General features: G+C 41.0%; 1 protein-coding gene across 3 annotated transcripts in view; it reads right to left on the bottom strand.

Annotated features, from left to right (window-relative positions):
* Pcdh10 (protocadherin 10) overlaps positions 1–12,513 on the bottom strand; it is a 59,142-nt gene extending 46,629 nt beyond the window's left edge. For 2 of the 3 annotated variants that reach the window (XM_021195247.1, XM_021195248.2), the window contains exons 1-3: positions 9,027–12,513; positions 7,340–7,398; positions 6,721–6,827 (exon numbers count right to left, since the gene is read on the bottom strand). In XM_021195247.1, coding sequence (XP_021050906.1) covers positions 6,721–6,827; positions 7,340–7,398; positions 9,027–11,657 — 2,797 coding nt within the window. In that variant the 5' untranslated portion in view covers positions 11,658–12,513. The remainder of the gene's footprint in view (positions 1–6,720; positions 6,828–7,339; positions 7,399–9,026) is intronic. The other variant, XM_021195249.1, reaches the window with a different exon arrangement.
* Positions 12,514–12,554: the final 41 nt, after the last annotated feature.

The raw sequence follows: 12,554 nt of genomic DNA, 5'->3' as shown, positions 1-12,554 counted from the left end.
TGTGTGTGTGTGTGTGAGAGAGAGAGAGAGACAGAGACAGAGACAGAGAGAGAGACAGAGACAGAGAGACAGAGACAGAGACAGAGAGACAGAGAGACAGAGAAAGAGAGAGAGAGAATGTTTATATATGTGCCAAGGCACATGGTCAGATCAGAGGACTACTTGTAAAGGAGGTTTCTTTCCTTCCATGATATAACTAGTAAGGACGAAACTCAGTTCATATGATTTAGCTGCAAGGACATTTTCCTACTGAGACATCTGGCAAGTATAATTTTGATTAAATTCAAATAACTAAAGTGTGGTTAATTTATATCATAAAAATCTTTGAAAAACTGGGATTTTAAAAATTAACATAGAATATTTAATGAGTACCTTTTATTCTTAATTTCACAAGTATCTAGAATCCTTGAGCTCTCAAAGTAAGTTTTAGTGTTTCAACTGAAGTACTGTATTACACATCGGTTTACATGCAATTGTACTAGAAAATATTTAGACAAGATAATAAATATTTCAAAATAATGAAACTTGTATAATTTCTACAATTGTTTTAGACTTAAAGTCCATTAACTAAAAAATTATTTTTGAGGAAACCACACCAAGTTATTTAGCATATATTAGTCTCATTAAATGATGACTTTTCATTTTATACCAATCTATGTGTAATGCTAAGTCTACCTTTGATTATAAGAGGCTATTAGCCTAAAAATGAACTACTGGTGGGTAATCTCTTGAATTTAAATGCTGAAACTGAGATTACAGAAGTCTGACTTGGAACACAATGAAAATCCAGGAGATGTTTTCCTACACTCTATATATCCTACTTCTGCAAGAAGATATTCATGTTAAAGGTAAAAAGACCATCCGTGTAACATGTTTATATGGTGTACAGGCAACATCTCAGGGACAATGCTTATATTTAATATAGTGGTGGGAAAAAGAAGACTCTTTTGTATCATAGAAGTCACACTTAAGAGAAAAGTAATTATGTATAATTATTTTCGAACTAAATTGGATCCTTCCTGTGCATGGTGCACAGAATCAACTATGTATGGCTCATAGGGGCTTTCAGAGACTGAAAACCCTATATGGGTCTGAGTTATGTCTTCTGCAAATATGTTAATGTCGTTAGGTTGGTGATCTTCTGGGACTCCCGACAGCGCGAGTTGGGATATCTCTGACTCTTCTGGGAGTCCTGACAGCGCGAGTTGGGATATCTCTGACTCTTTTGCCTACACTTGGGAAAGGTTTCCTCCTATTTGGGTTGCCTCACTCAGCCTTAATATGAGGTGTTGTGCTTAGTAGGATCATATCTGGTAGGCCATGTTGGGTAGAAATTCCTGGAAGGCCTTCTTCTTCTTCTTCTTCTTTTTTTTTTTTTAAACGGAACTAGAATTGTGGAGAAGGGAGATGGCATGAAGGATTAGGAGAAGTGGAGAAATGGGAGAAACTGTGGTCAGTTGTGACATATAAAGGAAAATAAAAGTTTAAATAAATAAATATAAGATAAATTGAATAATTGATAGATCTTCAAAAATGTTATTTTACAATTGTTATATTCGATCATGGGAAGACAGGTACTAATGTAACATTTTCTAATTAATAACCTTTTCTGTATATAACTGGTACATATAATTTTAAAAGGGCAAATACATTCAAATATATGAAAATAGACTTTTTTACTTGTCACTTAGATAAATAGTTTGAGAATGAAACAAAAAATGTATCCCATTAAGGGTCCTCACAGGGGGGAGCTGTTAGATGACTAACAACATTTTTTTTTATCATTTATCATTTTTTTTACTGTCACCTTAGTAATAAACTAATGTCAGTAATATTTCTCAATGATACAAGAAGGCATTTGGTAGAAATTACTTTTATATATAATTGTATATTGAATTGTATACATTTTCTTTATCTTGCAAATAGGTGATTTTTTTTCCTATATGCACTAATTACTATGGGTTGGTTAAAATTTCCTCAGAATATATAAAAATTTGTATGAACTGAGAATGTATAAAAAGTATACCGGGCATGTTATTGACAAAAATTAAGAAACATTGAAAGATTTCAATAAATTAAGAAACATTGAACAAGTTTTCACTTAGTAAGAGAAAAAATTGTTAAGCAATGTTTTAAATAAATATATGAACCAATCAGGTGTAGGGTGTTTTGGCAATATTATATATCCTTATACATAGCCAGAATGGAAGTGAGGTCTCTTGAATAGGGCCTGAGTATTTCACCAGTTTTATCAGTAAAATGAGTGGATCTATTTCTCATGATGAAAAAAAAATCAGACACAGAAATGAAAATGAAAACCACATAATAATCAATAAACTTCAAATAAGCAACAGAGAAATTAATAGAAAATGGACATTTTCATTTGTCATTTAGATAAATAGTTTGAGAATGAAATAAATGTATCCCATTAAGGGTCCTCACACAGGGGAGCTGTTAGGTGACTAACAACGTTCTCTTATCATTTATCATTAGTCACATTGACCCTGTAACTTTAATTACCAAGTACATAGAAATGCATTTAACTTTTTGTCAAAATGTGACCATATCACAGATAGCCGATTCCAGGACTTGTGATGTAAATCAGAAGCATCGACATTGTTCTTACTAGTTCTCATGACTCAGATTGAAGGCCCAGAATTTAGCAAGTTTAACTTACTATTTTCTCTGTGGAATGCATTTATAAATAAACCTATTTTATGTGTACAAACAAGAAAAACACAGGACACATTTTTAAAATAATACTTAGAATTTGTTTACTATTCAGTATTCAAATCCTGTTGAGGACAAACACTAAATGTCTTAAAATATGTAATTTTATGTACAATCGTTATTTCCGAACATTTCTTTCCAGTCCTCAGGAATAAGCTATTTTGCAATGACAGCTGATATGAGGGACTTCTTGTTTTAAAAAGATAGACTCAGATAAATTTTAAGACACACATATTTATATTTTACTCAATAGCAGTAGATGGTCCTGCTGAGAACTATTATGCTTAAGGGAATTAGGAGTGTATTTAATATGTGCCCCTTTCAAAACGATACTCTTTCTAATTGACCTTCAGTATGTGTGACAAAACAAGTTTAAAGAAAATAAACTTCATTTTTTTAGATGATTTCTAGCCATCTTTCTAAGTATCTCAAAGTATTTCAGAGATATTAAATATAGTTATAAGAATATGCCAAGGCCAGATATTTATCGTTACAACTAACATTAGTAAATAAAAAAATTGCACATCAAATTCTCCTTTCATCTTATCATCGCTCAAAATGCCTACAGCTTTGTCCACTTTCTTTAAGTATATTGACTTCCATATATTTTCCAGTTATAAGCCTCCTCACGTTATCAGAATATATCTCATAGATTTATCAGAAACGAAGAAATATTGGTAAACAACTGAAGTGAATTCCCTTTATTTATAAGTCAAACCTTTATTTGCCAACATCTGAACTCTTACAGAAATTAAGAAAAGACAGTTGTAGTTCATGAAATTTAAGAATTCTCTGGCAGATGTTGTTATCTTCGAATGGTTTAATATAATACATGATATATTTTACCTATTATCTTTAAGATACTGATGATTTCAGTTATTTTATTTTTAAATTTATATTCAATAGTTTGCCATGCATGATGAATAAACATTTTAATTTTTAAAAAAAAAACATGTAAGACAAAGCTGGCAATTTTTAGTTGTTAAAAGTGACTAAATTACCTAGGATTCTCCTTTTAGCATATCTTTTGAAAGAGATGGGCATGAAAATAAATTTATAACTTATAGTATTTTCATAGCATAGACATTTAGTGAAGACCAATTTCTTATAACAAAATAGATTTGTGTAAATGTACTTCAAGGATATTAATAATGTTTAAAATCATATAACTAAGATGTCACATCCTTATTCTGAGATAGAAAATTAAATGTTTTAATATAGTGACTTACTAAAGAATCTTGGACATTTTTTAAATCTACTTTTTTGCCCTTTAGCTGTGGTTCATCAGTTTTCTCTCTTGTGATGGCTTTCACCACATCTTCCTGGACCTCTGCCATATCTAACCGATACATCAATAGTGCGCTGAAAAAAACGGAAAGCACCTTGACAAGGCTATAGAAAGCAAAGTGCCACAGAGCAGTGGTCAAGCCCAATCATTTTGTGCACGGAGCCAGGTGCACTGGCCAACTGAGAAAGCTCATGTGACTCTCTGCAGCTGCCTGCTTTCTGTGAGGGTGTGGGACTGCTGCAGGGTTAGATGGCAGAAAAGCAAGAAGATGAACAGTAAAGGACACAAAATGGAAACAACTCAGGAAAGATCATAGATTACATGTGCAGGTAAGGTTATCATAGAAAAGATTGAAGAAGAAAAAAAAATTAGACAAATTGAACAGGTGAAACACTAGGCCTCATTGTGCACTGGGAAGCGACACAGGCTCAGGGGAAAATTCCAGATCTTTAGTCTTTCCATTTTCACTCCATTCATTTTATATTTTCACCTAACTTTCTTAGTTAGTGAGATTTGTTTAATTAGCTAATTTTGCAAATTTGGAAGATCACCATAGGTTGTCTTTACAAAGAAATAAATCACATTTTTTTTAAACAACCATGACTTCTGAAATGCTCCTCCTAATCACTGTGAGGCTTATACTACAGAACATTAATATGGGTGGCAAAACATCACTTAGTAAAAGACATTTTAATTTTATGCATTCAGATTTTTACTTTCAAAATAGCCAGAATGCTTCTTACTATAAAATTAAGCATATTACAACTGATCAATTCAACAACAAGGTGCAATTACTTCTCACTGTCAGTGCTTTCTTACAACTGCAAAACAGCAATTATTGTGCCCAGTGCATTGTGTCTACCCTGTTACCACTAAGCTGCATAAATGGAGTGGTAATTCTATACCACTTCTACACATTTAACAACTTAGATATGGGGGCAAAAAGTTCAGCACTTAGATGATGAAAGCTAAACATTGCCTTGGCTACTTAAAACGTGTTGCAGAACACGTTTTAGCATGTTAATGATCCTTAAAAGTCTCTAAGATCACAAATTCTTTGAACGAATCATTAACAAAATAGCAACACTGTGCTGTGAAATAAAATAACTCTCATGAAGACAGGCTACCAGGAATGTCTATCTAACAAGTCTAGCCTTTCTTGAGAACTTTTATTCATTCCTTTTCCTTTGCATAGATTATTAGGCTCATTTTGTATTTCTAAGTGACTAGGCTAACTAAAATGCTCCCTGGGACTCCGGTGCTACTTAAAGAAAAAGAAAGAAAACCACAAAAGGGAGTGGGTGGGAAAGAAATAAAATATATGCAAAGAAACATGTAGCAGTTTTCTTATGCCAAACCTTTTGTTGTAAGAGACTGGGGTTAAATTAGAAACTTGTGGAAAATAGAAACCAATAGTTCTAAATGTACAGTTTTTAAATGATAACAATAAATCATATACCACATATAGGGCAAACGTGAAAGGGACTTTGTACTCACATATAAACTGCTGGCAAGATCTGGTTTGTTGTCAGGATCCCAGACACTAAATAGATGCTCTGTTCACTTAGCGTGAAGGCCCGCAAGGGGCAGGGACCTCCGGGGATTCTTGGCAGTTCTCAAGTCTCATTAGGTCTGCATATTAATGACTTGCAGCAATATAAAGAGACCCTTGAGCAGCTTCATTTTCCCTTTCCTCCTGCCTGGGTTTCCCAAGACTAAGCAGCCACAGATAGAGCACACATTAGCCAACTGAGAGGCTTGTAGCAATCCCTGCTGCCAGGCCCAACTGGGTGTGCGCTGCCCTTTGACACAGTGCCTCAGCACCATTCCCAGAGCTACCAAGTGTGTCAAGGAATGAATATTCTCAAGGACTAATAGTACCTTGAATATTAAAACTCCATCACTCTATGGAGTAAATCAAGGTCAGGTCTCAAGAGAAATAAGTGTCACCCAGAGGTAACCCACTGGTGACATTTTTCAGATATTTCAAGAATTTCCCAGGTTTTCCCATTTCCTCGTGTTTCAAATAAACACAGCGTTAGGAAGAAAGAATTCAGCAAACATCTTTGATGGGTGAAATACAAATGGGAGTAGAAAAAAAATCAAATAATTTTATTTCATCTTAAGGTACATAGTTTATTTCTTATAGGTTCTTTTAGTATTGGCAATTAGTATTAGATCTTATACACACTTAAAGAACAAACTCATATTTGAAATTTGAAGTAATATGTAATATAAAAGTTCCATTGTACAACAACTGCCACCTTTGTCCATTAGTTAGCCCACATAGAGCAATGCTTAAGTTCGGATTTTGATTCTTGTCAAAATAGGAGGAGATCAAAGATGCCTGAACAACACTAATTATCAAATGTCTATTACTAGTGTTCTGAATCCCACAGACACCTGGACTGTAAACTAGACTTTCAACCCATTTATGACTTTTAAAATCACCCCCTTCTCCAGTGATACTTTGTATGCAAAATACATTTCTCTGGAATGCATGGAGTTTAGATTCTAGGGTCCAGTCCTGGGGCACTGGTCAACTAATTTCTAACCTCAAAGCTCCAAAGAGATGTAACAATTTTTACAACCTTCTTTGGAGCACAGTGACCAATAGAAGACAGACCATCACCTAACGCATCATCCATTGGAAATGTATTTAAGTAAACAGCTATATAATGGGTATTTAGATCCACACTTACCAGCTGACTGGCCACGGTTGGTGACGTCATGATCACTGTCTCCCTGTTCACTGTCTCCATGACCGCTGTCCTTAGAGCTTACTATGTCAGCTTCCTGGAATGCAGAACTAGAAACATAAAAAGGAGAATGTTAGAATTTAAAAAAAAAAAAAAAAGTGAACAAACACAGAAAACATTCTTCTGCCACCACATGGTCACTAATGTGTGCTGCAGACTCTTGGAATTTCCAAATGAAGCTTATATTTACCACTTAAATAAAACTCCCTAAAAACGGAGCCTTTACAGTCAATTGCAACATGAAACATGTGAAGTTTATACATTATTCTATGACTGGAGATAAGAACATACCTATGTCTTTTTAATTAAGATGTATATGAACATGTGTGTGGATAAGTCATGGAAGCTGGAAAAGTATTTTATAATTTTTACATAAATGAAAAACATTGTATAGCCAACCATATAGAGGTAAATAAATGATGTAGAGTAGTTGTGCCCTGCCTCAGTTTAAAATGTTTTATGCATTGTGTCTTTTCATATGAAACAACATACACCTACTTCGTCCTTATACTAGGTAGGAAACTGTTCAAACACAAAACTAAGGATTGAAAATAGTTCATACCTGTTAACTCGGCGAGGTCTGTCAACTAGATAGCTGAGCTCTGCTCGCTGGTGTTTATTCTAGGAAAAAAATAAATAAATAAAGAGCACTAAAATTCAGAGGGAAAAACGTCCATCCTGCTTCTGAGAATAAGAACTATGTTGGATTTAAGCACATGTATTTGTTGTGCATATTTTAAGGAATTTTAAGGTTTTCATAAGGTCACAGCCTGGTGATTGCTGACTAGGAACAAGAGAAATGTGTAGAGTCATTTGAATCTAGATTTCTTTGATGCAGGTGTAATGTTTTTTTTTTCTTTAAAAAACAAAACAAAACAAAACAGACTTGTTGGCCCAGAGAAAATGTGTCTTATTTAAAAGGAGAATGCAAAAAACAAAACAAACAAAACCCTTCTACCTAGGTTTAATAAACTGTGTGTCTACCATAAAATTACTCTACTTGTAGTCTGCATCTTGTCTTTCAACCGTCTGCAAAGCGTTTAAGTGGATACGGATGGACACAAGAAAAAACAGCACGCTCAATAAGAAAAAGTTTGGATATTTTCTCGAATTATTTTGTTGTTTATTTTCAAAGTTATTTAGGATACAAGTGAGCTATACAAATATTCGTGAAAGTCAATGAGTTATATCTGAGATTCAAAATAAAGAGATGCCAAGAGACTATCATAATCCTGCTGCATTTTCCCTCCAGAGGCCCTCTGCAGATTCCCCAAAACCCACACAGCTTCCCAGTCCAAACTTTGCTTTACATGGCTCTCCCCACCCCCCACCCTCCAACTTTGCCACTATGTCTCTACCTTTCAAAAAGAAATTGGAACTGACAAGCCAAATTCTTTGCTGAAGAAAGAAGTCAACAGTAGGCAATTCCTTCAAAAAAAAAAAAAAAAAAAAAAAACCAAAACAAAACAAAACTAAAAGTGGCAAAGAAGTAATTATTACTGAATGATATATTTAAAACAGTTGTTCAAGCTTTCAGTTAGTTTACTCTTACAGGGTTCTGTGCCAAAGGAACTTCATTCAAATTCACACTGTGTGGGCATTCAGCTTCAAGAGCTTGTGTTAAAGCTGTCCAGAGCAGAATTGACTTGATGGTTGTGGTTTTTTTTTTTTTTTTCTTTTTCTTTTTCTTCCTCAGAGAAGGAACTGATCACTAAACATGCAATCCAATTTAGGCAACCATATAAAGTTAAACCATCTATTGCTTACTGGTACACGCGACTGAAAACAGCGATAAACAAACCAAAATGGAAGCAACTTTATTAAAGCCTGGGACAGATGCAAAGAGAAATAGACCTTTGTCAGTGATAGGCCCCTCCCCCACACTTCCCTCTCCCGCCAAGCCAAGCTTTTTCTCATATATTCCCCCAGGTTTCAAAGAAGGCAGGACCTTAAATGTAGTAGAGGGAGGAGGAAGCTCCGAGGTTGCAAAGAAGCAAAGGGGGAGGGGGTGTCGGGAGGGGGGGTGAAAATAAAATCAAAGGGGTGGAGTTCAGTCATAACAACACGGAAGTTAGGTTACACACCATGAGGTGATAAAAGGTGACCCCCATATCCTCCCCTTCCCTCAGCCACACAAGCAGGCTAACACCTGAAAATACACAGTGCACCAGAAGAGATGCAGGGCCGGGCTAAAGGAGGCTTTCTGATGGAGGAGATGAGAGATGGTGCTTCTTTCCCTTCAGTCTTACCTCGTTGGACAAAATGCTTCCGTTGGAAATGATGTCTGGTTGCTGGTCGCTGTACCCGGTGACGATGGCTCCACAGGGATTGTGCTCAGCATCTGTACTCCGGGAAGGGCTGCAGGGCTTCAGGAACATCAGGTCGGTCTTGGCGGACTCCGGGGTGAGGCAGACCTGATAGCAATAGTTCTGATTGTGGTGATGGGAACCGAAGCCTCCGGACTCCTCTACCGGCACCTGGGTCGGGTTGCTAGGGACATTGGCGCTCTGCACCAACATGATGTCTGACTTGCTGAGTTTCTTCTTGCGCGCCCGGGCTTGGCGGCCGCAGCAGGTGGAGCTTCCATTGCCGCAGCAGCAGCAGCAGAGGCAGCAATCGCTCGCCAGACACGTGTAGATGTTGAGTTTTTTCTCTTTCTGACAGCGCACGGCCAACACGATCATGGCCAGCAGGAAGATGAAGGACACCGAGCCCAGGGCGATGATGAGGATGAGTGTGAGGTCCAGTGAAGTTTCCCCGCCACCAGAGCGGCTGGGACGCAGGTGCTCCCCGGACCCTCCGCTTCGGTCCCCGCCCCCGCCCTGGGGCTCCACCGCTCCATCCACCAGCTGAACCACCAGGGTGGCTGTGGAGGACAGGGGCGGCTGCCCGTGGTCGCGCACCTCGATCACCAGCTCATAAGGCCGCTGGGGGTCGCGCTTGGCTGGGACCCGGCGCGCGGTGCGGAGCTCTCCGGTGCGCCAGTCCAGTCGAAAGAGGTTCATTTCGTTGCCCCGCACTATGCTGTAGGTGAGCCTGGCGTTCTCGCCGTCGTCCGCGTCCACTGCGGCCACACGAGTGAGCAGGTAGCCGGGTTCAGCAGAGCGCGGCAGCACCTCGCGGGCTGGAGTCCCGTTGCGCCCCGGAAGGGGCGCCACGATGGCGGGGGCGTTGTCGTTCTGATCCACTATCAAGATGTTGACGGTGGCATTGCCAGCCAGCGCCTGGGGACTGCCGGCGTCCCGGGCTTCCACTTGAAAGCTGAAGTCCTTGATCTGCTCATAGTCGAAGGATCTCAGGGCGTACAAGTAGCCGTTGTCTGAGTTGATGGACACGTAGGTGAAGACACTCATTCCTTGGATCTGGCACTCTAGGATAGAGTAGGTTAATTTTGCATTGGCCCCTTCGTCGCGGTCCGTGGCGCTCACCGCGTAAATGTAGGCACCAGGCACATTGTTTTCTGTCACATACACGTCGTAGACCGGCTGGCTGAAGCGCGGCGCATTGTCATTCACATCTGACACTTGAACCTGGATCGACTTACTGGTGGAGAGTGCAGGCTCGCCCCGGTCGCGGGCCACCACGGTCAGGGTGTAGGAGTCCCCAGCCTCTCGATCCAAGGGGGCTTCGGTCACGATAGTGTAGTAATTCTTGAAGGAAGACTTGAGGCGGAACGGCACGTCTCCCAGAAGCTCACACTGCACCTGCCCATTCTCCTCTGAGTCCCGATCGGTCACGCTGAACAGAGCCACCACCGTGCCAGGGGCCGCACCCTCGCTCACCGCCTCTTTCACTGTGCTGAAGCTGATCTCTGGTGCGTTGTCATTGGCATCCAGCACTCTCACCAGAACCTTGCAGTGCGCAGGCACAGCATTGGGACCCAAGTCCTTGGCTTGGACATACACCTGGTACACTGGGCTCTCTTCATAGTCCAGCTCGCCGCTCACCTCTAGCCGGCCGGTGCGCGGCGACAGTCCGAAGAGCTCCCGAGCCCTGGGTGAAATGTGACTACTGAACGAGTACACGACCTCGCCATTCTGGCCTTCATCAGGGTCGGTGGCATTAAGCTGGATCACTAGCGTGCCAGGGGGAGAATTCTCTGGTAGGGAAACAGTGTAGACGGGTTGGTCAAATGCGGGCACATTGTCGTTGGAGTCGAGCACTCGGATGGTGAGCAAGGCCGTGCCAGTACGCTGCTGCTGGGGGGGCAGGCCGGCTCCCCCGCCGCCTCCCCCTCCTTCCCCTCCTCCTCCCCCTCCTCCCCCGTCCACCGCGGTCAGCACGTAGCGGTGCACCGCTTGCTGTTCTCGGTCCAGTGGCTTCTCCAGGACCAGCTCTGCGAATCGGTTGCCATCTCCCTGGGTTTGTACGTCTAGCGAGAAGTAGCTATTTGGGGTTATCTCATAGTCTCGCAAGGAGTTGGTCCCCACGTCTGGGTCGAAGGCGCTCTCTAAGGGAAAGCGGGTGCCTGGCGTGGCGCTCTCTGAGATCTCCACTGTTAGGTCGGGCTCTGGGAAGGAGGGAGGGTTGTCATTGATGTCCAGCACCTCGATCTCCACTCGGAACAGCTCCAGCGGGTTCTCCAGAAAGACCTCCAGGTGCAGGACACAAGAGGGGCTCTGCTTGCAGATCTGCTCGCGATCTATCTTTTCGTTTACGTACAGAACCCCGGTCTCCAGATTGAGGTCCAAGTAAGGGGTCCGTGAGTTGGCCACCGTCTGAAACCTGCGAGCTGAAAGTTTTGTAATGTCCAAGCCCAGGTCTTCGGCGATATTCCCCACGAAAGTGCCATGTTCCTGCTCCTCCTGCACAGTATAATGAAGCTGGGAAAAGACTCCGTCCACCATCCAGAGCAAGGCAAAGAATAACAGCACAATCATTTCCAAAAGGAAAAGGAAGCAGCTTCCCCGTAGCCAGTCAGCCACCCGATCACCTCCCCCCAACCACCAAAAAAAATAATAATAATAATCTAAAAAATATATAAATAAAAGTGTGCTGCGTGGGGGGGGGGGCTTCTGTGGCTGTATTAAAATTTTGATTCCTTTTGCTTCATTTTAGAGAGTCTCCCAATCCAGCCTCATTTTTCAATCTTAGCGCAGAAAGGGTGACAGATGTCCCCTATGCTCAGCCGTAATCTTCCCACTGACCAATTAATAAAATAACGATCATACAATAGTCAGCCTCCTTTATTCCGACAGTGTTGGCGCAACGCGGCGCTGGCAAATCCCAAGGAGGAAATTTCGATATTTCAAGACTGTCCTAGGTTTGTCTTCCTGCTGATGGGAGGAGAATGTGGAGGAGGAAGAAGAGGAGAAGGAGGAAGATGAAGAGGAAAAGAAGGAAGAGGAGATGCTGCCGGCACCACTGAACATGCCTCTTGATATCAACGGCTGGCAAACGCGAGCGGGGTTAAAGACAGCGAGAAATTTTTTTGCCGGAAAAACACGGAGCCGTTCTGCAGCATAAAACTTTCATTCTCTTCATTTCTCCGGATGGACATTCCTCTTGTCATTTTCTTCCCTCTGTCTCTCTTTGCATCTCTTGGCTTTCATAGTCTTGTGTCTGTTCTCAACTTCACTGGTTCTTGCTTTGCCGTGAACACAACCAGCGATTTCTTTTCTGCTGTTTCCTTTGCAAGCCTCTCTCCCTCTAACCTGCCTCTTCTCCTCTCAGTCCATCCTGCCTCCTGCTTCAGCCCCAATGCTTGTGATCTCGGCTGGCAGTTTCTGAGCTCCGAGCGCTCCGCTTCTCTGTTTTTGCGCAGCGCCCTCATTCTG

The sequence above is a fragment of the Mus pahari genome, chromosome 4 (genome assembly GCF_900095145.1).
Source record: "Mus pahari chromosome 4, PAHARI_EIJ_v1.1, whole genome shotgun sequence".
In the NCBI taxonomy this organism is placed as follows: domain Eukaryota; kingdom Metazoa; phylum Chordata; class Mammalia; order Rodentia; family Muridae; genus Mus; species Mus pahari.
Note: the sequence above shows the minus strand (reverse complement) of the source record. Positions and strands in the feature narration are given on the sequence as shown.